The sequence below is a fragment of the Seriola dumerili genome, unplaced genomic scaffold (assembly GCF_002260705.1).
Source record: "Seriola dumerili isolate Sdu_G_001 unplaced genomic scaffold, Sdu_1.0 BDQW01000052.1, whole genome shotgun sequence".
NCBI lineage: Eukaryota > Metazoa > Chordata > Actinopteri > Carangiformes > Carangidae > Seriola > Seriola dumerili.
The window spans coordinates 13,661,491-13,689,002 of NW_019174307.1; the positions used below are offsets into that span (position 1 = coordinate 13,661,491).

The 27,512-nt window shown below is 41.6% G+C and overlaps 1 protein-coding gene across 1 annotated transcript in view; it reads left to right on the top strand.

The window, feature by feature from the left end:
- Positions 1-16,606: 16,606 nt before the first annotated feature.
- igsf3 (immunoglobulin superfamily member 3) overlaps positions 16,607-27,512 on the top strand; it is a 69,044-nt gene continuing 58,138 nt past the window's right edge. The window contains exons 1-2 of the mRNA XM_022740238.1: positions 16,607-17,109; positions 17,236-17,369. Coding sequence (XP_022595959.1) covers positions 17,330-17,369 — 40 coding nt within the window. The 5' untranslated portion in view covers positions 16,607-17,109; positions 17,236-17,329. The remainder of the gene's footprint in view (positions 17,110-17,235; positions 17,370-27,512) is intronic.

Here is a 27,512-nt window from a genome sequence, read left to right on the forward strand (position 1 = left end):
TGGTTCCCTCGGCCCCAGAGAGATGATGTAGCACCGTCTTTAGTCTTGAATTATACCAGCCCTTCACAGTCTGGTGGACTAGCTCCCTCTTAACTTTATTGTAATTCCACTCCCTTGTGTTTCCATGGCAATGCCTGTCAGAGCAAACAAAGAAACATTGAATTTGGAAGGCAAATCAATGCTTGAGTCTACGCAGCAAAGACGAGACATTGCGGGGACAAACTAGCGAGTGCAAGGGCAGCCATGCTAGAACTTCCCTGTGATGCTCTGCCTTAAAATCTGATCATTAACATATTAAACAGTCATATCATCAGTTTTTGTTCTTGTCACAGTGATACTGTTGCATGCAGTGCATAGTCAAAAGTGGGATTCACAAAACCACATCTGTAATCTTTCTCTTCCAAAAGCCCACATGTGTTCGAAGACATTTTGGTTCCCAGTTTGCCAGCATGTAGCTGGATGCTTTAAGCTGGTTATCTCTAATGCTGTGATCTCATTCCAGATCTGATTTGGCATCAATTTGATGCTCTGTCCTTCATGTGCCATGAATGGATTTATGAAAACTTTGTAACTATTGTCTGCTATAACATCTTGAACTGGGTGAACATAATTACAAACACTACTAGGAAAGTTATACCACATTGATTGTAAATCAGTAATATCCCAGCAGTATATCTGTGGTTAAAGCAACAGCTGCCAGTTAATGGGCAATTAAAGTGAAAGAAGGTTTGCTTAATATACTTATGTGAAAGCAAGACTATCTCTACTTCGCATACCGGCAGGCTTAACATCATTCTTTCAGTGCATTGTATTCAAGTTTCCCAGTGTGAAGTGACATTGTGCACACTGTCTGTCAGGTTTACTGACACACCTAAATGGCACCATGCCATCATCAGTGTTAATAGTTTCACTTCAGCCCTGGTGATGCCCTGACTTTTCATCTGGCACCTCCAGCAGGTCACAATTTTCACTTGAAAATACCTCAACTCTAACTTGACAGATTGGCACAACCTTACGTACAGACATTCATGGTTTCCAGGAGTTGAATCAACCAACACATGTGATCCCCTGACTTTTCCTCTAGCGCCCCCATGAGGTTGACGACCGTGGTGCAGAATGAAGTGTCTTAACTACTGAATGGTTAGCCATGAACTTTGGCAGTCATTCATTTCCCCATTAAAATGAATTGCAATAACTTTGATGATCCCTTGACTTTATATTTAGCGCCATCATCAGGGGAAAATGTTGTTTCATGAGCAAATACCTGCAAGAAAGGGCATTCCCATCAGTGCTGGAACGTTAACACACGAAACTAAGATGGTGGCATGCTGACTGTTGACTCCTTTTGTTATGAGAGGTCAAAATGTCTTCTGGGAGAAAGGTCTTCTTTGGTCTGCTATCCATCGTGTCTCTCTTACTGTCATCTGTAGCAAAGACTCCCTATATGACTCACACACACACACGCACACACACACAGGAAACAGCACAAGTGATCAAAGTTTGCCCTAAAACACCCTCCTGAACAAGAGGATAATGTGTCCTGGCAGAGGTAGAGATGACACGAGGGGCGAGAGACACTCAAGCTACCATCTGCACGAATTATGTAATACCTCTCCTGAAATCTGAAAGTCTTCTCTGAAGCCTCCTCTCACCTCAGCTCACTGAATCTCTTTGCTTATACCCTCAACCCCTCTCTACTCCCTCACGGCCCTGAATGCCTTTGATACTCCCTTTTCTCACAAGGCTAGGGCACAGGCCTGACAGGACTGCCTTCTGTTCCTCACCCGAACCTAAAGCTACATGGTTTTACTCTCTCTTTCTCTTTTCTCACTGCGTTCGTCTCACTCTCTTCTCTGTTTCTCCACAATGCAAGTCTCATTATCTGCCAGCACTAGAGGGAGCTATTGTTACCCAGAAGGACAGAGACATACAAAACTCACCAGGTTAACATGAGTCAGAGTCCTTCAGAGCCTGTCATCACAGCACCCAGTCTGAGAATTTCTTTCTCTGCTTTGACTTGTTGACTCTTTCGGCCCTCGCAGCTTGGTGAGCAAGTCGGTGTCTGTGGGTGTAATGGAATAGAGGCCTACACAGTTGGAAGGAGACGTACAGCACAGGTGGAGAGTCTAAAAGTCAGCCTAAGGTCTCGGAGGGTGTCATGGTGACGCCTCAAGACTGCACATGGTCACCTAGAATAGCAGGATTTGAGAAAAGACAAAGCAAACTGAGTGTGAGTGATAAGCCGCGGCCTCTTCACACAAACATGGTGAGAGAATTCCCTCATTTATCCAACCCAACTTCAACACATAAATATATAGACACACAGACTGTATACAAGTCTCTAAACTGTTAAGAGCTGTCTGCCTTTTCTTGTTCAGGCCTGATTGTTATCCCCAGAGATGTTGCCGGTTGGTAGACGGAGCTGGAGAGTCCAAAATAAAAACAGCTTAAATGGTGCAATATGAAGTAATAGCCTGTTCTGCTCCCTGTCAAGGGAGCTCTCAACAAACTCAGAGCTCCCGTTTTTTTTATTTATTTTTTATTTTTTTTCTTTCACAGCTGTACTCTCACATACTGGAACTGCACAGATGCACATCCCAAAACTGCTTTATCTGTGTGCCTCCTGTTATGATAATGTAACTCACCAATATGTACAGTATGCATTTGTCTTTCATGTTTGTGTGCCTGTCAGTGTACTTGTGCATGTGCATATGCTGTTGCCGATACCTTTAATCATATTTGCAGTACGCTGTGTCTCCCCTGACAGACAAAAAAAAAATAGAGAGGATGATGATGACAAGTGTAGATGTCATTATAATAGCACCATTGAGTATTTACTGATTCATGTGTCAAACTGAAATCAATCCAGCATTTTTGTTTTTTTGTATTGTGCCAGTAGACACATGAATAAAATAATGAGTCTTCATTGAACCTATTCCTCCCATGTCAATCCTTCTCTCTTATTCTCCACAGAGGAATGTATTCAACAGGACAGCAAGGACATTTACATCCCACTAGATTTTTCGTTTCAGGATTAAATGCAACATACTTTCTGATAAAATGATAACAAACACACTGTTGGTGCCTTATAGGACTGCAGGGGCTTTTACTGCGAGACTGCTGCGAGCCTTGCAGCTACTGGTCATTATCACAGCTGTCATCATCCATGCTAGAATCATTCAGAAATTCTCTTTAATAAATTATTGGGCATTTATATCAAAGAAACATCAGTGACAGCAACATGTGCCCAATGTGAATAACTGATGACATATCTAACTAATACAGTGGGAGTTACCATGCATCTATTTGGCTTGCAGACGACACGCTGCCAAGGGCAATCTGAATCAAGCATCACCAAGGAAACAGAAGTGGCATGAAGTCTGAGATGTCAGCCAGAGCAGGAGTTTTTAATTTAGCACAACTCTGATTTCTGTCTGAAGTTGTCGTTGTGAACTTTCCTGGGTGAGAATATGGGAAAACAACAGTTAAGCTGGTTCAGCGCGGTCTGTGTAGAGTTTGACGTTATCTGATTTTGATAGTGACAGAGCTGCTGCTGAGAAGAGGCCTCTTGAGCTGAGGGATGAGAGTAGAGGAAAATGTCAGCTGCTTCCCCCCAAAAAAAAAACATTCATTCACTGGTATCTCAGAGCAGGGCAACAATAGCTATAGCCCTGCAGCTATCAGGGAAGTCTATCAGCAGAGGCCACGCATGCTGCTAATCAGCCAATACATCAGCCACTGGCACTTGAGGCTTTCCTCACACCCAGTGACCATCAGGGTTTAGCTTCCAAAATGTTTTCCTGAAACATAGAGATGGGAGAAATGTCATGGTGAGTCTGACTTTACCCACATTGCACCTTGTTGGTATGCACTGTGTGAGAGGGAAATGAGTCCAAGAAAGAGACTGCTGAGAGTTTTACTCTTGTCTCAAAGCTAATAGAAAAATCTGGCATAAGAATGTATAGTGCCTTTCTTTGCATCTTCCTACACACTTCATTTGCAGCATGTCTGCACAGTTTTGCTTTCACCTAATTATTATCTATGACACCTATTATTTTTCTATTTAACCTTATATATATCTCTCCTTTTACCTCAGTCTTGCATATATCTTTATTTTGCTCTTTGCGGCAGCTAGAAAACCTTTTTCATTAGCCAGGGATGATTATTTTCTGCCATTATTTACACCCCTGTGAAACTCTGATTTGCACATGTAGATCTATTTTCTTTTTCCAATACTGTAAACCCTCAAATCGTCACGGTAACACCTTTAGTACCATGATAGCAACCTGAACTGTAAATGAATAAAACTTTTCAGTTTCTTTTGTCGCTTTAAGCCACTCTGTTGCAGCCTTCGTGGATTACTGTATTTGCCAACTCACACAGGAAAGACTAAGATGAAGTACAGCTCAAATCAGACATATCCGTCAAACAAACAGAGCCAATCTGCTGTTTTCTTTAGTTTAGTTCTGCACATTTGATTAGCTGTGCAATGCCACCAGGACACCACCATCCCTACTGCAGTGAGATAATTGTGTGTTCACAGGCACAAATGTTTTTGTTCTCTGCTCTGGCATGTGTATGTCTGACAATTCTTTTGCGCTGCCTGAGCAATTTATTCACGCCATTATGCCAGTTTTGACGGGTGCCTCGCCTGTGACTAAGATAGCTACTGTATGCTACTGAGCTGACGTCTTCATTAGCAGTGGTTTAGATGCTGTCACCCCCCCCCCACACACACACACACCCTCTTCTTTCTCCTCTTCAGTCACCAGCAACGATGCTCTGCTGCGCCCATCAGCTCCCATCAGCCTTTCTCTGCGTGTGAGGAGCTCCCCCAACTGCTGTTGCACTAATTCATGTTGCTAATTAGCTGACAAACACTGTACAGTTCGACCAAGGACCTGGCACATTTACAACACTCATGTTTGTATACCACATCTGCAACCACACACACACACACACATACACACACATATCACACACAAATTCCCATTCATACATATCTACAGTTGCATGCATATGGCCATTCACGTTACACACTTTCACATAAAACAAACATTTTCACTCAGTGTATCGTTTATTTTACAGACTCAGCTCATATTAAGTTAGTACATTATTTCACATGTTGCCAATTAATCTACACTTACTAATTAAAAATACTAGATAATTTACATCTTTCCTCATAATTTCTAATCAAAAACACACTGTAGCATACATCTTTTATTGATATTAAATGTGTACATAATCATTTCAACTAAAATAGAGGATGTGATTATCATCTCCTTTTTCAAATCATACATAATAATGTGGCTACCATGGCAACCAACTCCTTGAGAGAAATGACAGTAAAAGTGGGAAAAAAAAAAGTTTTTTAATGTAAATGAACCACTTATAAGTGACATTAATCTCTATTATATCTAATTTATGATCCTCATTAGTGGATTTTCTGTGAGACTTGTATCTGTTCCATCGGGGGGTCAAATCAGGTAAGTATATGGAGAAATATGAAGCTAAAAGACTTTAAGCCTCCCTCTCTCTCTCTCTCTCTCGCTCTCTCCCTCTGCAGCTTTTCTCTGTCTCCCTTTCTGAGCAGCTGGTTGATGTGACACTCAGGCAGGCAGGCCTGTCGCACATCATCAGGGTCTTACAGTGTGACACAGTAGGCCTTTAGGGCAGAGAGATGGTCTGATCCACATCCACATGTAGGTGTATCTTCTTTTTTTCTAGTCCAGAGCACAGCCAGACTCAAAGTGATAATAGAGGTAATGAGAGGTCCCATGATACTTTTATGACACTTTTTTTTTTAAATTTATCATCTGTCAGTCTCTGCCTAATTACATACAGTACAGACGAAGACATCACAGACGTTGCTCTTTTTATTTCATTTATAGTTTGCAACCTTGAATTAGAAAATGACCCCGCAGGCACAAGCAAAATATACATAATATATTTGGCACTGTTCATAGCATTTGATGCAGTGCTGAAGGGGTGACTGTCATACTTTACTGCGAACACTATTATAAATCAGTTTTTCCTCTCTTTATCTTGTTTTCCACTCAAAGGAAAAATCCACACTGATTCAAATAGGGCAGAAAATTGATGGTGCAAGGAAAGTTTGAATAATTTTGCACCTCTAGCAACACTGCAATCAGAGATGTAAAAGCATGTGATTTTCTTTTTCTTCTTTTTATGAGTGGCTGATTGAAAACATCACTGATTGGTGTGTGGTCAAGAGTGCAGCATGCTTGACAGTGTCACCCATAGAGAGATTTTCAGCACCAGTTTTCTACTCAGTAGTTCAGTGTTGATTTACTTTTGAAGTTTTATCCTTTAGAGATCATCCAGTAAATGCGTTATGCGTTTCCCTGCACTGGAATAAATTCTGTCATCTTTTAAATTCACCTTTTTTCAGAGTAATGAGAGTTGAATATGCTGATCCTATACAAACCATGCAGGTATTTACAGGTTACAACTCACTGAAGATGCTGCTGTTTTTCTTACTTTTTAATGCTTTTATGACATGAATATATCCTTAGCATTTAGTAATCCCTTTACAACATAGATAGCCAAATCTGCTACCGACATAGCTAACATGAAAGGCTACCCCCTGGCAAACCTCAAACAGAAGACAAGTGTGTTCCCCGGTGTAATGTTTGTCATGCTTAGCCTCGCTCTTCTGTGTGAAAGTGTACTAGTAATGAAGCTTACATGGCTGTAGATGCTGATTTACGGAAGTTTAATGCAGATGCGGTCCTTTCAATGAACCATATATCGTATATTTAGCATTTCATGTGAGCTGAATAAAGAAAGCTATACAGTGATAAAACTTTATGGTGTTGGCATTAGGGCTTTCAGACTGTACTGGTAGCGGCCTTAAAACAAGCTGCTGAGGGCTGAGATACAGGTTTTACTGTAACAGAACTTACAAGTCTTTCATCCTCAGGATCTCTCTGCCACAGCAGGACCATTAGGCGTCATGATGCAGTGTGCAGTAATTGGTATTTCTGTTGGTAAGCAGCTTCTTTATCCCAGAGCTGAGCCTCACACTGTGCTGGAAACTGCCTGATATCAGAGCTGCGGAGAACACATGAACCTGTACATATCACTCAGATATATACCTCCAAGGATGAACACACTCCAATACTTTACAGACAAAATTCAGTCGCACATTTTGTTGGGAATGATTTGGCCTGTTTGGTTTTTGCTCCGTATGCAGTTATGGTGTATAAACGTTTCCCTTCTACCTCTCTGTGTATGATAATCCCTCCACTAAAAGTATAAGTGGTTGAATATCCTGAGCATATGCAGTAAGATGACCCTAATACAACTAAGGGGAAGTTCATAAATTAACATTTTTTAAAAAAATGGCCTGTGTCATCAAAATTAGCGGCTCAGTTTACACAAATGGCAAAGGGTGGTTGCCACTTTGATGTGGTAATAAGCTGTTTTGATTTCTGTGTGTCAAGCATGTTTTCACGGTGAGAGGCATTCCCAACAGCTACTTCTTCAAAATCAATTAAAACCTTTTTGCTAACAGCCCTGCCTGGTTCAGAAGGAGGAAAACTAATTTTCTCGCCCTCTCTCCCTCAGTCATTTGAAGAATGTGGACCAAGAAGAGGAGAAATGTGGAGTCCTGAGGGATAGAGAGTAAGTCCTGGATTCAGATAGCTCAGCTGCAATGTTATCTTTGCTGCATGTGTGCTGCTTACAGCACGCTCAAAGCAAAGTGTGTATGCACAGGACATGGGCCAACTCAGCCTGTATCATCTCTTCTTTTCAGATATATGTATTTCACTTAGTGTATACGCAATGAGGAGACTGTTTGTTCACAGTAATTTCCTCTGACAAAAACTAAAGAGAAGGCGATTTTATAAAAATACAACTCTTACTCCGCCTGATCCTTTTGAATCTCGGTGCAGCTAATGCTCATCATCCATGCAATCCAAGTCAAATCTGTCAACGACAATCTGATTCCCTGCACTTCCTGTAACATTTATAAGTCCTTGAACTAATATCCCCCTGGAACATTTAATATGCTTGAATTAATATCACATGGTTTGATCCTGTTGGTTCCATATATCCTATTGATTTAAGATCATAATATATATATATTTTTTTGCTAATACATGAACAACATTACAAGCTGTAATTAATTTCTTCAACACATTTCAGGCCAAACTTTGAGCCCAAAAACCAATATGGACCCAGAAGAATGATTTCTGGCCTCATGCTGTAAAATGAGAATGTCAGGACTTGCAAACTGTTGTGACTCATAGGATGGAGGGTTCACTAGCTGTTGCACAAGTGCTCACAGTATGAAGGGCTTGGAAAGTTTTTGAACTGAGGTGTGTCAAAGTTTGTGTGGGCACAATTGCATAGTCAACACATGCTTGCTTGAGCTTGCATGTGTGCATGCATGACTGCCTGCGGGTCTGCACATGTTGGTTACATGTAGATATTTTCGCATCGTCTCTCCCTCTACAGAACAGTATCTTTCCAGCAAGGCAGTGAGTCACTAGGAGGGAAGCTATAGCACTGTGAACCCCTGTTTATGAATTTTGAAGGACATGAAAGGCACATATGAATGTGGCTGATGAATGCAGGTGAGATGAAAAAGAAGAGCAGGCTCAAAGGCATGTCAGAGAAAGTGTTTTGCATGGGAGTTCTGGCATGAGATAGTGTTTGCATCAGAGGCGGTGTTTTTCACAGCAGGTGTATGTATGTGTGTCCTAAACTGTGTGTGCGTGCGCGTCTCTTTGTGTGTGTCCGTGCATGATGAATATGCAAGTGTGTTTGTTTAAGAGAGTGAAAGTGCATGACTCAGCCCGGGGTAGGCAGGCAGCTCATGTTTCTTCTGCTTGGCAGGCAGCAGAGTTGAGATCGGATGAACCCAATCATTTAAGGACCCCTGGGCTCCACCTCTTCCAACAATACTTGGTCAAAACCTAGTATGTGGCTGGACAACAACGTAAACTATTTGCATTCCCAGTGTCAGTCGGTTTCAGCTCTTTATTGGTTTGCTTCTTTCCTACTCTCTGTGCACACATATACAGTACAATGTTTTACTTTAACACAGCCAAATTTCCAATAAAGCTCATCTCATTTACATGTTTTTCTTTTTCTGTTGTCAGACAAAGGAACAAGTATGAAATAGTGACTGAAACTAGGCTACTACATATTAACTTCCGAGCCATTTCCCAAGCTGCTGCTCTGCATTGCTAAAATCCTGATTTTATAACCGCGACTTCATCTTACAAAATCACCATCATACACGTAAGTTTCTGTCTGTAGTAGGCAGTTGCTGTTTGACTTGTTTGTTCGACATCTGGAGATGTAATACAGTAGTTATTTCCTTGGATCAAAGAAGGAAATAACCAATAATTTTCGAGCATCCTAGTGCAGTAGCATGTGATGTGTCTGTGGCAGGACTGAAATACAAAGGCAAAAGGTCAAGCGAACCTTGAGTGCTTTGTGTTGACAATGCACGGTTTAAGCGAACAGCAAGGAGGACTTGAAGTGCACCTCAAGAGGTGGTCTCAGTGAACCGAACTGAGACCACACTGTTTGTTTCAAATGAACTATGTAAGGAACACTGCAGGCTGTAAATGCCCCCCCAAGATAGATAGATAGATAGATAGATAGATAGATAGATAGATAGATAGATAGATAGATAGATAGATAGACTATTTTTACAACATTGTACCCTACACATGTTAAAAGTAAAAGAGAATGGCGTTGGCGGTAGCATTGCCATGGCTACTATTAGATCTTACATTAACAAGCTCTTATCTGAGTCACACAGTGTAGACCAAATTTACTGTATGACTTATTGTGCATTAGTGCTATCAATACTTCAATATGACCTTTAACAAGACTTGTGTCCTGGAGACTGTGGCACTCTCAGTTCTCAGATTTCATTGTCAGAAATGACAATCACAGTCACAGTGTATCTCAGTGCTGTTGCTGATACAAGTGTCAGTTCATGGACTTGCAATTTTTTTTTTTTATTTAATGTTAAGGAACTTTCTCAAGAACACTTGGACAGAAGTCACGGTCAAATACAGAAATGATTACTCCCTGCTGGTAACCGCAAGGTTTGCCTTGTTCTGCAGTGTTTGAATTCAACATAACATAATTCCAACTATCCAGATTGTAATATATTTATTGGTTTGTAGTTTGTGTAGTCATATGATGTCTTGTTTCCTTGTTTATTTTATCACCAAATATGATTTGACTAAATCGAATGATGCAACCGTTTCACACTTTGGAAAATATGCTTGTTTGCTTTCTTGTCAAGAGTTAAATGACAGGATCTTTTCCACTCTCATGTCATCACAGTAAATATTAAGGTAGAGACAGCAGGTGATTTATTTAGCTTAGCATCACAACTTGAAACAGGGTGCAACAGCTGGCTCAGCTAAGCTCACTAATGAACACGTTTTTGGATCTCAGCTTCCTAAGGATTAAATCACATGTTAGTGAGCTTTATAGGTGCTGGTGGGGTGATTATTATTTCTTTTTTTTAACCTTTGGACAGAACCAGGCAAGCTGTTTCTCCCTGCTTCCAGTGTTTATGCTAAGTCAAGCTAACCATCTGCTGGCTCTAGCTTCATATTAACTGTTGGCAAGTGCATTTATCTCTATTCCTTTAAATGGAGAAGTATTAGAAGGGATTGTTGCCCATATGATGATTAGTGTAAAAGTTTTTTCCGTCTGTGTCTTGTCCCTGCCAGAGACTGGAGATTTGGTGATCGTGTTCACCTATGGGCTCATGTTTCACATCTCGCTGTGTTTCTGTGCCTTGCACCTGGGATAAACTCCATCCTCTCATGATACTGGAGTCTATTAAGCAAGTGGGTCACGAGTTAATGACATCAGTCTAATGGCCACTGTCGCTGTACATCACTGGGAAATTACAGAGGTTCACCAGACCCATATTTACAAAACAGAGCAGTAGACTTTCATTTAATTGACACTGGTGGTTGCAATTTGCTCTGGCTATTCAACAAAAACAGAGGGCATGAATAAAATGATGTAATATGACAGGATTTCTATTTACTTATTCGTTTAGATTTTCTTGTGCAGTTTTCTTTTTGATCATCTTATACTAATGCAACAGCCTATAATAATCTTTAAGAGAGCAACAACACCAAAATTGATGCTTGTGGTTTAAGTAATCCAATGATAAAAGCATATTGTAATCCTATAATTATTCTTTAATGCCTTTCATACAAAACCTGTATTCAACACTGGTGAGTAGGAGCAGGGCTCCCAGGTTGGATAACATATGTTGCGTGGTTGTGTTTAGTTGATCTGAACGGGGGGTAACAGACATGTTCCTGGTACTGACCCTCTGGTTGCACAAATCCCTTGAACAGCTACAATTACAGTCACAACTACCCTGTAATTTCTCCACACTTCACTGCCTCCTCAGTAAAATGAACGTGTACTACAACCAACCACAACAATGCCATATTCCCCATTCCTTCATTAGTTAAATTAATTAAATTATGTAGTGAAGCACGCAATGTAAAAGTAAAGGATATAGGTGAATACAACTAAACATCAACACTCAGTGTGATTCATCATCACCATCACCTTTCTATTAAAATCTATTAAAGCATTTCACATGCAGTGACCCTCTTTTGTTAGCAGCTTGGATAATGCCATGATTCAGTAATCTGGTGGTGTATTAACTGTGCCTCCAAAAGCCTTTTTTGCCCACATACTTCCTCTTCCAGCCATGAGTCACATCAGTTTTACATTGGTGTGTGGTGAGCAAGAGTTACCTTGTTCGGCGCGCACACAAAGCAAAAGCTCCAGTTAAGTGTGACCATGAAAAGCAAATGATGTTTTACAGCCTGGAGTTGATAGATAGCATCTGCTTTGTTGTTGTTACCCAACAGCAAAAAGGACAAGCCTGTACCTGTGAGGGATGATGAGGGATGTGTGTGTGTGTGTGTTGTGTAACGTGGTCGGTGTTTTTGGGTGTAAAGTCGAACAATCTTCACAGGGTGTCTAAGCTCACCTTGATGCCCTTGCTTTCATTCCCTAAGAGAATAGTGTGTGTGTGTGTGTGTGTGTGTGTGTGTGTGTGTGTGTGTGTGTGTGTGTGTGTATGTCATTTGTGTGTCCACTACACTACAGATGAATAATGTATGACATTCAGCTGTGTTTGCACGTTGGGCAACACCCACATAATCAAGATGAGAAAGAAAGACAAAGACAGACAGAGAGAGGCGATGAATGCAACACAAACACATGAACCGCGCTAAAATTATTTTTAATGAAGCTCCCAGAAAATTAGTTCGCCTGCACGCAGTGAAAGAACAAGTGTACACAGCTGTCCTTCTTCACGACACAGGAGGAATTTCATCCACACTGCTGCCAGGAACTGTCATAATTATATCTGACGTGTTCTGTTCAGTGTGGCCATGCGGCTCTGCTGCTGACAATGTGTGTATATGGACACCTGGTGCAACACAGTGTAATGATACCTATAGTAAGTCTAGCCAGACTGGGTGAAAGGATCTATTGTTACTCAGATGTTCAAGCATTTGTTCACTTCATTCAAAAGCCTTTAATTGCCACATTCAGCAAGAGTAATCATTCGCAATAAAAATAAATACAGAATTTTTCTGGCAACCACCTGTCAGCTAATGATTCTGAAAATTACTTGTGGTGTTTGGGCCTTTTTTCAGCCCTGCTGTAATTTGAAAATAAAGGGGATTTAGATGAACATAATGTCATGATACCTACCTGGAGTGGAAGACAGAGTGGACACTTTTACTGTAATCTTTTCATTCCTGCAAAACCTGTGTTTCACTGAAAGCCTTTGTTCATGCTTGCATTCATGTGAATGGATATCTAAGGCAAAATAACATCTTTTACAATTCTTTACAATGGAAAAAAAACACGCATGCACATACAAAAATGAGCATACACTCAGACACACACATAAGTACCAGTATCATCAATTATTATCAAGTAATCATGGTAATCTGAGTCTTCAAGTGGAGAGAAGAAAAAAAGAGATAAAGACATAAAATCTGGGTTGCACATGGCACAGACATGACAAAGTGAGGGAGAGAAAAAGGCCATCAGAGCTCAGGGATGAAGATGAAGACACAGACAGATAGGAGGCAAAAAAATTGGTAGCTTGACAGTCATTTCATATTAATACTCTACATTAAGAGCCCCTATGATGAATAATTAATCTGCTGGAAAATGTAGTGACTTGTGGTCCTGGCTGGCTAATGCATTGTAAAGTAAAGCCTTGTCAATGTTGCTATGAATGCACACAGCATAAGTTTACACAGCATAAATGTAGTATTATAGATTTGGATAAGTGAGCTTGATTTTTAGCTTAATAAAAAAAACAGCTTGTGCATGGCTTCATAATGTAAAGATAAAATTACATCTTTGACTGCACCAGCCTCAGCTGTACATAATCACAGGTTATCTATCTGACAATGCAGCGTGTAATCTTCTGCGCCAGTGCGAAGCGTGGCGAGAGAAATTGAACTGTATTGCTCTGACTGTGTAGTGACTCAGCTCACATTTTAATATACATTCCCAGATAGAAGAGTGACACTCTTGAATCTGGTTGGTCCCAGCTGGAGTGTTGTGCCTTCTGCCTGCTGTCTGTCAGTCTGCTGACTGTCAAAACCCACAGTATATACAATATGCCAGGCTGGTGCCTGTCACTATACTTCCTTCGTGCATTCAAGGCCCACCAGCAGAGGCTATATAGAATCAGAGCATGTCACACGTATATTGATAGGAGTGATGTTAGTTTTGACTGTGAATGTGAGCCTGTTTGTTGATGTAGCTTTGCACAACAGTTGTTCTCCCCACAAGCGATGCCCAATCACTTTTACCACATAACCTCAGTTGCACTCATGTTTATTTCAGAGGTCCCACATATTGCAACATAACTTTTGTTAGACAATAAAATGCTACACTTTCTCTGCTCTCTGTTTATCTTTCCTCCATCTTTACCCATCTGGATTATTTCCCATCTCTCCCTGCCTTGCTCTCTGTCTCTGTTATGTCTCCCTCCTCTTAGAGAACCCTCTTAGAATAAACATGGCCAGGGGTAGTTTCAAAGTTTATTTCACTTTCTGACTCCATCAAAACAAAGAGCTTTTGTTTACTTATTTATACTTTCATCATTTGTTTCAGATATCATTTGTGTAATAGGCCTCATTGTATCCTGTGTGCACCTCGGTTGAAATTCAGGATTTATCAACAAAGTGAGTGCAAATGTGATTCCATGTTTGTGTGGTACATACTGTGTTTTCATGTGCAAGTTTCTATCATTTGGAGTGACGCTCTGTGTGTGTGTGCATTGGTGCTAATGTCTGCATCTATTTGTGTATGTGGACGTGTTTGAGACTAGAGCTGAAATGCATAAAGAAATCCAATAAATCATTCATATACTTTTGGGACATACTATGAAAATGAGTGTATGATGAAACAAGTGAACAAATCTCTCTTTCGCCACATCGAGCCTCTCTCAGTTACCTTATGTAACCTTGCTTACACCATCCCAACAGGTAATGAGTGATGTTAGGGTCCTAAATTCAAAGTTACAAAGGACACTCTTAAGAAGTCTGTGGCAATCAAGACTTATCTAGGTGATGGACCCTGTTATGAAGTGCCCACAATGCAGACTTCTCTGTTTCCATGGAGACCTATTGTGATCCCCGGCATCCACTGTGCTCGCAAACATTTGTCAGAAGCCTTTTTTTTTTTTTGTCTAAACAAACATGCTTGTGGATAGTTGCCAAACTTGGCGTGAGGGGTCAAAGGTGATCTCATCTTCAGCGCTACCATGATGCTGGGCTCAAACAACATTACTGCTGGCTTCTGGCTGCCTGCCTGAGCAAACTGTGCCATCACTCGGCCATGCAATAAGGAGTCAGTGGAGAACTGAGCTAATTTTAGGTGCAGCAATATGTAGACCAGGTGTAATGCACATGGCCTACCTAGGCAGCTCTGTTTAGCTGTGTATTAATTCAGCAGTGTTGGACTTGGATAGACCTTTGGAGAAGCTGAAGCAATAGCCCACATACTTACATACCAGTGTCTAATCCCATTCTGGCTTGCTTTTTTGTTGGCAGCAATGCCTGCTAAAGCTTTGTTTTCTCTATATAAACATACCAAAAGCTGTCCGTCTTTTCTGGTAATACCGTAACACAGTTGTAGACAGAAGGAGGGACAAACATTTCTTTTTTACCCCCGTTTAACAGTTTGGTTAACTGTTATTCAGATGTGATGTTCCAGTTTATTAACGTGCAGTATTCTGTAAACATCTCTCCTGATGCCTCAGGGCTCACGCTCGTTTCACCGGTTGTTCAGGAAGTTTTATCTGAGCTGAAATCCACGAACACAGCAAAGGGAGAAAAATCATCTTTACTGCTTCCAAAAAAAAAAAAAAAAATGGTATTCATGTTGCATTCAGGCAGTGTTCGGAACTTGCAATTCCCAGTTGATAAAAAAGACTACCAGATGGGTCTATTGCAATTACTTTTTTTTTGTATGCACTGCAAAGGCCTGCTCATTTATTCATGTATTACACAGGAGAAAGCTTTGAGTTTCACTAACTTGGAGCTTTTTGGATTCTGTCCTTACCCAATAGCAGCACTCTTTTCTCAGCTTCACACCAAAGGAGTATTATCTCATTGTGCTATTTTCTGTCTCCCTGCAAACTCCCATTCACCCAGTCTATATTGAGAACCTCCTAATAATGCAGCAGAGTCGTGCAAATCAATAAATCTGTGCATATGATCTGAATCAAAGAAAGGTGAAACTTGCAACTTGCTACTTCCCCTGGAAGGTGAACTGTAATATGTTTGGGCTGGGTGGGAAAAAAGTGTTTGTTCTGATACAGTTCCCAAGCAGAGTGGCACCTCATTATGTTGACTGCCAGAAGTGCGTATGGCAGTGTGAGGAAGGGGAAAACAGGCGGTGGGAGTGATAGAAAAATTTCTTCCTATGACACAGAGACTGCTGAGTAAATTATGCATGAGAAGGTGACTTTTGTGATCAACACAAGACAAGTAAACACCATCAATGAAAAGCCTGTGCTTAATATGCAGTAGGCCTATAATTTGATTTTGTGCCATAATGATTCATGCCAGCCTCACAGGGTTGTTAGACTTTACCCTGCGAATAAAACAGCTGAGAAAAGTGGTAGTTTAAGAGGCCTAATTACCCTCCACTTCACTTCACCTATTCAAACCATCAACGTCTTGTCCTAGATTTTAAATTCAGAAACGCAGATTTGGCCTCTCCCGTATAGTGCATGGTGTCCCACACTGCCGGGGCGTGGTCATTGGGAGGGGGTGGGGGCAGACAGCACGCTGATAAGTTTTCAAACTGCAGGACAAACAGAGGCAGGAAACAGGGAAGTCAGTGTGAAAGGGGAACGGCGCTGGACTGTTTCTTTCTGAGACCAGATCAAAGCATTTGTCAGACAGATTTTAAATGAGCACGCCAGTGTTTGAACTCTTGAGTAAAGTAGCTTTTTTTGGGCTGTTAAGTCGAAGGATTTTGTGCGTATTTTAGTGCTGTGAACTAGGACACACTCGCTCAGGTGTATTGGTAGTTGTATTGATTAATCTGATTTATTGTGTCAGCGCACAAAGCCTTGTCTGCCTCATCTACAGCGCCCGCCCACTGGGCTTTCTGCGGAGCGATAGTGGGGGACTGATTACAGTCTCCGGGATTTGCCGTGGAGAAAGCCGGAGCCTGCCTGGACTGCGATTTGCTCTCCCATCAGTGAAGGGGAGGGAAATTAGCAAGGACTTATTCCAGTCTGACTCCATAGCGCCAGGACTTTCAGATCCCCTGTGTACATTTAGTCTCCCGTCTTAAATCAGGTGGCCTGTCCGGATACGCGCAAGTCGCGCTGGACTTTTGTCTTTCACCGAGGAGGGTGAATCGCCTCCGCAGTCTCGGATGCGTAAACGGGGAGTGGGTTGGGTCGCCTAGGCGCCTGGCAGAGCCTACGCACACGTCGTCAGCGATAAGAGCAGATAGGTGAGGGTGAAAGCGAGGGGAAGCACCACCCGAGGTTTTCTTAAGCAGGAGGACGCCGGAGAGGTGAGTCGGACACTGGCAAACCGCCGGTCTCACCGGCGGTGGATTTGACTCTCAGGACAAACCCTGGCTGTTTTTGTCGCCCGGGATTCGTAGACCTTCTTCTTTTTCTTCTTCTTCCTGATTCAGAACCAGCGGATAACCACAACAAACCCGACAACCCCAAGACATCGCCTCCTCATCTTAGGGGAATATTGGAAGTGAATCTGCGGGGCAACACACAATGGCAGCCGGTGCGCTCCTTTTAGCTTGTGCGCTGCTTGGTAAGTCATCTGAAGAGGCTGTCAGCCTGAATTTCTGCAGTGAAATTTTCCCCGTCTGTTTTTTTAATTTATTTTTTTATTAACGAGGTAAATCGGCATCTGCTGGCTCTCAGTCACGGCACACCTGTATGAGACATGTGGATTTGAACGGGTCTGTTGCGAGAGCAACTACTAGTCATCATGAGTCAGGTGAAAGTAGGCTGCATTGATAATCACTGCAATAATAACAGATGCCTGTGAACAGCTGTGTGTGTGTGTGTGTGTGTGTGTGTGTGTGCGCGCGCGCGCGCGCTGAACTAGGTTAATGTGATATTTGGACTTTAGTCACAGATTAACCCTGTGTAGTCTGATCTCCTGTGTTCAAGGGCTGCTATTGTCAACCTGATATAGTCTGTAATTAACCCACACACACAGGCTATAAATGCACACTAGGCTATACACACTCACATCACAGATACACCTGGATCACACATCCCCAGCACCCCAGGGTATGAAGTCATCCAGTCGGGGTGAAGACACCCAGTACCAGCTTTCTTGTACAGTAAGTCATCCCTGCAGGTGAAGCCCACTGTGCTCAGTTCTCACATATCTTTGTCACTTCAACCTTGTATTTACGAGATTTCACAGACAAATGTGAGTTCAAACATTCACACCCGATGACACTCGGTGACACATACAAAGATTCATACAGGCATGACTGTGCTGACACACACACGCACATCCTGCCTGTGAACTGTCCCAAACAAACACCAGATGGCTTTTCTGTTCCTGGATTGGGAGGCCTGTCAGTGCTGCTGGGGGACAGAGGAAGGGGAGGTGGGGGGTGATGGTGGGGGTGGTGGGGTGGAAGTCGGCCCGCTGGAGGCCCCCACTTGGCCAAGAGGATTACCAGCCTGCGCCTTGCTTCGCGTCCCCTCTCTGTGCATCAGAAGTCACTTTCACTGGGATGGGGGGCTGTGAATCAGTTTTCCCAATGAAAACGTGACATGTATTGTTCACAGTAGAGTGGAGGAGACCACACACCGTCACAATACAGCTCTTATCTACAGTGTAGGTTGGATAATGGAGAGTTTTTTTTATTTATTTTTATATTGCATAATAATCATGAATCATGTGGTTAAATGGGAGGCAGTTTGAGGTGGTGAAGAAAACATCTCGGGTGTTAGGAAAGAGTAGGTTTTGGTTTATGTGGTGTGTGTCTCTGTGGATCATTGGCACAAATCACAAAGGAACTTGTGATATTTAATCTAATGCTATTATCAGAATCATTGGTGACATAAAGCTGATAATTCTGCAATATGAGACATGTTGCATCCCTGTTTTTTAAGCAAGATTCTCCGACTCTATCCCCTCAAACGTGAATATCATCTGGTGTAGAGTCTTTCTTGACAGTGGACTGAACATCTTTGGGGCTATGGAAACTACAATGAATTTATATTTCCTGATAATGAAAATAATCATTAGTTGCAGCCATAAAATCATCAGCTGTGAGTCACACTATCAAAGGGAAAATGTACCTTTTATGTTTCTCAAAAGCAAGAACCAGTCACATTATTTTCATTCACTAGACTAAAAAGTTTTCAGTTTAAAGTGTTACGCGACTCGAATTAAGCTGCAGTATGGCACGAATCTTAAGCTGTATTTAACACTTACTGTAACCTGTGCACATGTGCCATCTTAATATTCTCTAAAACCGTCATATCACCCTACTTAAAGGCTGTTCTGTCTCAAGTTAGGATACAGTTAAGCTCCAGTAATGCAATATCGGTGCTATGTATTAATTTCACATCACAACAGAATGTATGGCAATATATTATGTCAATTATTTATCGTTCTCCCAGAAGCATGCACAGGCACAAACATCTGTGTTAAGTGAGATGTGCTTGTGTGCGTCTTTTATATCTGATCAGCTGTCAGATTTTTGTGTCAGCTGGCACATGTGTTTGCATTTGCATTTGTTTGTTTAAAAAAAAAAAAAAAAAAAATCATAAAAAAAAGGTGGATGGCAGCTGTGTGAGACGGAGGTGCCACTTACACAATTTTGGCAGGCAAATCTTAGATCGGTGTTATTTATGCTGCTGAGTTTGCAACCAGGTGTGAGTGAGCGTGCGTGTGGTTATTTGTGGCATCGGGGTATATGATATAAGGCATATAAAAAGAGTTGCCTGAAGGCTGTTTATTAGTTTTACAAACAGGATGTCATCCTTCTCCCCCACAGAGAGTGAGAAAGATGTCATGCATTCGGTGTGGTGTACCGGTGTGGGCTTTTTTTTTTTTTGGGTTATGCTTCTTCTTGTGTAAGAGTGCGTTTTGAAACGGGGCGCCAACGTAAAGTACCCAAGACATCCCAGTTTATATAAGTAAATTGAAACTGTAATATGTGTGAGGCTGGCTGGTTTAACTGTGAAATGCCTGAGTGCTTTCCATTTACTGGGCTGACAGGAGAGCAGCCTGCACTCACCCGGCTTCTGATGAGCTGCCACTAGTCCGGTTTATCAGCTGGTCTCAGAGCAGCTTCACATTGTACAGAGGAAAATCTTATGAGCTTATGTTTGACAAGATGCACATTCTGCCACCTGCAGTTACTCATGCATCTGTCATAATGTGATGTTTTTCATATATATATATATCTTGATTAGCTCTGCCAGCTCAGTAGGACAGGTGCTGTTTTCACCCTGTTGATCCAATATCTGAACATGTTACGAATGAATTTGCGCAAAAGTACATGAGAGGGTTGGTTGTGGAGATAGGAAGAGAATTGGACATTTTTTGATATGCTTAAAAGTGGGGTGTGGCAGTGGGTGGGGCCTTGTAACACTACTTAACACTTAACACTGCTTGAACTTAACACTACAACACTGCCTATAATTTTCTAAACCCTGCTGTCGCATGTCAGCTTTTCATTCATATCTCTAGTGTATGAAATTATATTGGCAAAGTTTAAGCATGACTCTTGTGTGGATTCATGTTTTTTTTTATATTATTTCAAATCAATCTGCAGTTAAAAAGCATTACGACACAACAACAATTAAACCTCACTGAAAGTGAAATTTAAAAAAAAAAAAAAATACACTGCAGATTTGATGGAAGACACAACTCACTCCATTGAGAAATACATGAAGAGCAAGGACTACCTGGAGAGTAAAAAAGCTACATTCAAAAAGTTGATACACACACTTTGGAAAATGGTCAGCAGTAATATAAAATATACATACTTTTTAGTCAAGTAAACCTTGCATAAACCCTGATGTTCTTTAAGCATCTTATTTCTCCTTCATCCACCTCCATTCCTTTTCACTCTGCCTGTGTGGGTAGATGTTTTCTTGTTTCTTTTATCTTTTAGTGAGATTTTTGATGCTATTTTTTGATCAGCTGTTTCAACTCGGAGGAGAATGTGAAACAATAGTATGTTATCCTGGCTCATTACAGTGTTATTGATTGAAAAGAGAAAAGTTTTAAGTAGTTGTCAAACTTTGTGCTTATCAGCAGACAGAGTATAAAGCCAGCCTTGCATAATTGCCCCAATCAAACAACATAAAGGTACTTAAGAGCTCATTTCCATTTGAGGCACAACTGCTGTGCTTTTTTTTTTTCTCGAAACCTTTGCACAACGTAGGAAGGGCAGCACTTATTGCCACTTAGATTTGATTGTCCATGTGGTGCTGTGACAATTGTCACAAATGCATAGTTAGTGTCACAAATGCATAGAGTGGTTAGGATTTGAATCATCCAATTTTCCATTTCAGACAAACTCATTAAAATGTGTGCATTGCATAATGTGAAACAAGATTATGATTAATGGTGAAAGAAATTAGAAATCTGGTGTATGGAATTTACTCATCTAGATAACTGCATAGAGCTTCACTAAATGCCGTCTGGGTTTTCGATATTATGATGTAAAGAAAAGAATTTCTCCTTGTTTAATCACATCATATTAACCAAAACATTTAACTGCATGGAGGTTGAAAAGAGGAGAAGCACATGCTTTTAAAATAAGTTAAATACACATCTCATAATTATTTCTTTTCAACCTTTAATGGTCATGGGAATGTTGAGGTCAGCTCGGAGGCATTTCAAACTTTGTTAGAATTCAAAGTTTGCACTGCCACTCCCTGATGCCCACCCCAGCCTCTCCTCTGTCCCAAATAAGAATGACAGCTGGAAGGGCCCCCGACCTGAAATGACAGGGATTTGAAGTTGTGTGTGTGGTCAACCCATGTGTCTCCTCGCTGTGCATCTCGAGTCAGCTGTTGCCACACTGGGAATGCTTTCCATGTGTTTGTAAGCCTCAGCTGACACGAGAGAGAGCGTGCTGTCTAGACAGTGAAGCGAAACGCAGTAACTCACCGTCTAGCTGTTTAGTGTAGCTGTTCTTTGTATATGCAACGTTGGAAAAGTTTGGTGTGCGCGCGCGCGCATGTGATTGTCCCAAGTTTTGTCTCTCATTATTTTTGTCTGTTGTTGTCACCAGAAACAGAGGACCTACTTCTCTCTGTTCGGGGAAATATGGGCCTGTGCAGCTGTCTGACTGCGGTGCTGTTTGCTCCCCTTGTTATTTTCTGTGCCTGCTATATTCTGTAGTTGCACGCAGGCTTGTTTGCATGATAAGCATTAGACCCACGTCTTTGTGTATACCCATGACAAGATGCCTTTTTTTTTTTTTTTTTTGCTATTGTCTTTTTCATATCATAACATCGTTGACTCAACTGACAAAATAAAAAAAAAAAAACAATAGAAAAGCAGAAGGAAGACTGACAGCTTGGCTATCAACCACCAACTGTGTGGTAAGATTCCAGTAAATATTCATTAAAATTGGGAGGCATAATGAAAACACAGGCCATCTGTAGGTCAGTTTTCTGCTGTTTGTGAAGACTGAGATGTCTTGTTAGTCATGGATCAATAGGACCAGGTATGAGGGCTGGGCGATTGTGCTTAAATGCGTGTGTTTTTTGTGCTTGTGGACAAGTTAAATGCTGGTTACTAGTGTGTACTACCTAAAGGGCAAGTAATTGCCCTGTAATACAGATATCGCAGTCAGCTACAGAAACTCACACCCAACTATCACTGCAGTTTTACTGCAGCCCCACTGTCTCCTGTTATCCGGTGCCCTCCTCGCTCGGTCCTCTCAAAGGTAAAAACTCAGTGTGAGGGAATAAAAACAGCTTTTCCCCCAGTGGAGCTTTTAAGAGGAGATCAAGGAAAACATTTGAGTTTGAACTGACTGAACTTTATTTTTAGCTGAGCAGTAAATCAAAAACCAAAGTCAGTTGTTGATAATCACGCAGTATAACGCAGTGTCCGTTTTACTTTTCTTTTTTTTTTTTTTTTTTTTTTTTTAAATGACGAGCCATCCCCCCCATGACCCAGATCTGAGCTGTAGTCTCTCTCCGTTTCACACGGAGAGATGAGTGACTGTGTGAAGTGAAAGAAAAGTTCTTGAGGGAGACTTCCTGCCTGCCATAGTGGATCAGGAAAGTGGCTGTAGCTGGAGACAGAGCAGAGGCAGCGTCTGCTTTGTGTTTGACTCTGCAACAGCACCTCTTGTTAACTGTCAGGACTGTCCCACATCACAACTCTCTGCCAGAATCGCACTTCTGTGCCGGCACATCTCTTCACGCCTCAAACTGTATCTCCATGTTTTTGTGATAACAACCCAGCAACAAGCCCTTAGCTATTTAGTTTGTAAACCGTTTATAAGTGTTCTTTAGGGTTGATTTGCATAGATCTCTGCTTCATCTCACTCACACACTTAAAAGGTACTCCAGCTGCCTCCTCTTCCTCCTCCAGTGAATAGCCCCTGACCTCCCTCCCCCACTCGTTCCTAAACAATACTATGCCCAACCCACCTCCTCTTCAAAGAGCACTAATTAGAAACTGCCCTCAAGTGATTCAAGCCAGATATTTTCATCTTTCTTACAGTGTCAGAGAAAGAATCTGTGTTTAACAGCCTCATCTACCTTTGGACTGTTTTATCAGCCTCTTCCTTGACCAATTAAAAGACCAACCCAGCCCCCCTTCCCCTTGGGATTTTATCTGCTCCTCCCACCTCTGCTGTTCTGTGTTGGGGGAGACGGTGACTGGCCAACAAGAGGATCCCACTTTACTCCTCCACACACACACACACACACACACACACACACACACACACACACACACACCCTCCTCCAGAGAGGCACCCACAGTGCTCAGAGCTGCTGTCCTTCAGTGCAGCCACACTCTCCTGCTCCCTGCTTGTTCCTAAACCCAAGCAGATCCCACGCTGGTGGGATACACACCAGGCGCTGTAACTATGGCGACTGCTCCCCACCTGCACACTGCTGATCCATATTCAGTGGTGTGCATGTTCAAAGATGCATGTGCGCCCATGAATAAATATGTCTATATGCATGTTAAATCCCCCCCCCATTTAAAAAAAATCCTCTTACATAATGATGAGCACTTCACTCATTTTGCCATCATGTTTGGTTGGTGTGCTTGTTTGCCGCTTTACACCTAAAACCAAAGGGATACATGTGTGTGTTTGTGTGTCTAACTGCTTATGCATAAATGCATGAATTTACAAGCGCATGTCTTTTTCTGCCTGAAAGGCAAAACGACTGACAATGGAAGAAAAAGTCTGTTTGAAGTAGACTAATTAATAGTTAATTAGTTTCCTTTCCAAACTGCAGCTTAATGCGCAAACGTGGGAAGTGATAGCAAGCTGCCAGTCATACAAAAACTAACCACTGTACACAAAGTAGATACAGCTGTCAGGCTTAATTGTCCACAAGCACAAGATGGATAATGACCGAAGATAGAGGAGTGTTTTTTTTTGTTTTGTTTTTTTTTGCCTCACTTTTTTTTTTTTTTTTTTTTTTTTTTCCCCCTTTTTTTTTTTTTTTTTTTTTTTTTACAGTTAACGCAAACGTTCAGCTCCGCTTTAACGGTTGCTCATGACAGGATATAATGGGTTGCGCTTTTTTTTTTTTGGTTTGTTCTCCTTATCTGAGTGCGTGTGTGTGAAAGTTTTTTTTGCGGCAGACTTGAGACCACAATCCTTTGTCATTCAGACAGAGTGGGGGATGTGTATGTTTCGGGGGAGGGATGGGGGGGTAAGACTGCTTTGGATTGGGGGTTGGGAAGATGAGGTTAGTGGGGTAGCAGGTGTCCTTATAGAGTTAATGGATCTGGCAAAGGAGGCGATGGAGGCGCTTAATGTACTAGAGTTGTGTGCGTGTGTGTGTGTGTGTGTGTTTGTGCTTGTGTGTGCATGGGCTGATATGAAAGAACCAGTTTGACAACTTGTGTCTGTCCCCTATTTTGACCTCTGTCTCCCCCACTGCCATGGACAGACATAAACAGTAGATAGGAAAATTTCCATGATAGGTTGATTTCCATGTGGCACAGACGGCCCTTCAAGTGCTATTCTTCACATACAGACCAACTCTAACCGTGTGTCACCTTGTAAGTGAAGAGCAAAGAGTCCTCTTTGCAATATACAAACAACCATATCACACATACAGTTTTAATCTAATTATTTTGATATTTTCCGTGTCATGTCCTGATATTGTTCAGATGATGGTGAGAAACAAAGAGTTGTGCAGTGTAGGTTTAAAAATTGCCCCTTTGTCATTTCAGTGATCTACGATGTAGAATTTAAAAGCAAGTTGACAGCAGCATTCATGAGGAAAAGGATGGAGATTGTAATTACTTCCTTTATACAGCACTTGGGTTTCTTTTTTTTCTTTTTTTTTTTCTTCCTCATTTATGTCAATCTGTTGATTGAGTGGTCACATTGTAACTACTGGGTTGAGTAAAATTCTCATTTTCCCTTATAGTATAATAGAGCATAATATCCTAGCCTTAATATATTTTGTTATATATAGTACGTTATAGTTATATACGATGTGTTTCTTTGTGTGTGAATGACCTGGTTGGGTCTGGCATGGCTCAGCCTGTGACTGCAGGTCCAATGATTTGATTATTACCTATATTTTTTTTTTTTTTAGTGTGGCCTTCTGGACAGAGGCAAGTGAGACATAGCTATCCAGCTGCAATGATTAGGCTTTAATTGTATTTATAGGTCGTCATGTTGCTGTAGCCGTGATGATGGTGTAGTAACTGAGTTATAGCTTTGCACAGCCTCTCCCCGATGACTCCTGCAGCAGGGTCACGTAATCACTCTCTAACAAAGCTTTAAAGTAATCATGTTTACTTTCATGCTGAGGGACAGAGCGATAAAGCAACACATAGCATTTGAGGAAAAGTAGGTTTGCAAGACGAGGAGGAGGAGGAAAACAATTTGTCTGGCATCACTAATGACAATTTTGATCGAAAATGTTTGATGAAAACGTTATTTAAAAGGATGAGGAGGAATCACTGCTGGTTATGTGTTTGAAATGATCACTCATGATGAAACACTAAAATTCAAAAGCTATTACATTGTGGTCCAGCAGCAGGAAGGCAAAGCAGCTGAGGGTGTGGGAGGGAGGATGAAGAGGCAGCTGTTCAGCAGGGGAGGATAGATTATGATCTTCTCTGTGTTGTTCACACTATCGACAAATACTACAGGCACCGGAAGTGGAAAGGAGAAAAAATGAATTAACCCATGCAGACAAATCACATTTCTGCTCAGCATGTATAACCCCCACACTTACATTACATTTATAGCCTAGTGGCCACAGACACCTACTGTGTACAGTAACACATTGACACCGAAGAAAGAATTAGCCTTGAAACCCCCCATTGCTTCCATCCTGGTCTGACCAGCTGTTATGAGCAACAGCGCAGGTGGGTTCATGACTGTTGTAGCCCAGGGGGCCCATAAATTAGGACTAGTTAGCATGGTGAGTGCAGAGGACAACATGACCCAGGTGTGACACAAAGCAGGAGTCCATACACACGAGCCTTGTTTGGATTTGAGTCACAGAAAATGGAGATGCAAGGCTTTGCATAGACTTGACTGCTGAAAGACTTGACTTACTTGACTTGAAAGCAAAAACATTTATGTCCTATGTTTTAAAATCATTTTAAAAATCCTTCCCTTGATCATCTGACTCTGAACATCTGAATACAACACCGCGGTTAGCAGCTGGTTAGCTTAGAATATCATAAAGACAGAAAATACAGGGAAGAAGTTCCGTTCAACAGCAAAATTTTCTTTTTTACTGACATGAGGAATGGTAAAACATAACCCTCTGTAAAAACATGTTGATTTTACATTTCATATTTGTACGGATTACACAAACAGGATATCGTGTGTTAATGAATTAGCTTTAGAAGTGCTTGTAGGTGGACCACTGGACAGAGCCAGGCTAGCTGTTTCCTCCTCTTTCCAGTCTCTTAAGCTAAGCTAGCTAGCCTAACCAGCTACTGGCTCTAGCCTTATGTTTATCAATCTGGTCAATAATTTTGGTAGGAAAGGGAAAGGGATATATTTCCCAAAATGCCAAACTATTTAAAAAACAGCCCTGTCCTAGTTGTGGAAAAAAGAGAGCGAGAAAGAAGGACTATGTAAGATATTTTGCAAGTTGAACTCTTTGTACTCCAGCTAGAGATAGAATGAGTCTCAGAGGGAGCAGTATGTGCAGTATATTCATATACTATACATATACTGTATGTGTCTGTTTCATTATGTTTGGTTCTCTGCCCTTTGGCTATGTTTCCTGCTTTCTAACGCATTGAAAAGTTTGATAGCGAGTCCTCTTCGACATTGCTGGCTTACAAAAACTTGCCAAGCGAATTTGCCGCTCCACGTAACTGCACCCATCTTGTTATCCTTGCATCTGTACTGCTAGCAATGCCTGCCTCTCTTTACCTGGGCCATGCAATGACATACGATATATCCACTTCATCTTCCCACTCCATGAACGCTCCTGTACTCTCTTGTTCCTCCTCAGATTAAAGCCCCGTGGGTGTAATGGGCAGTTGTTGTAAGTGTTTGTCAGCTGTTATAGAGGCCTGCTGGCATGTATAACTGGCCCTCTAATGGAAGTTAGAACACGTAGTCTCTCTCTTTCTTGCTTTATTTCTCTGTGACACCCTCGCACATAGTGTCACACCTGTTTCCCAGCTGACTGGCTTGCAGCAGCTAGAACGTTTTTTCGCTTGGACACTGAAAATCATTTAGCTTTCTCCTCGGTATTGAAGAAATATGCCGTCTAA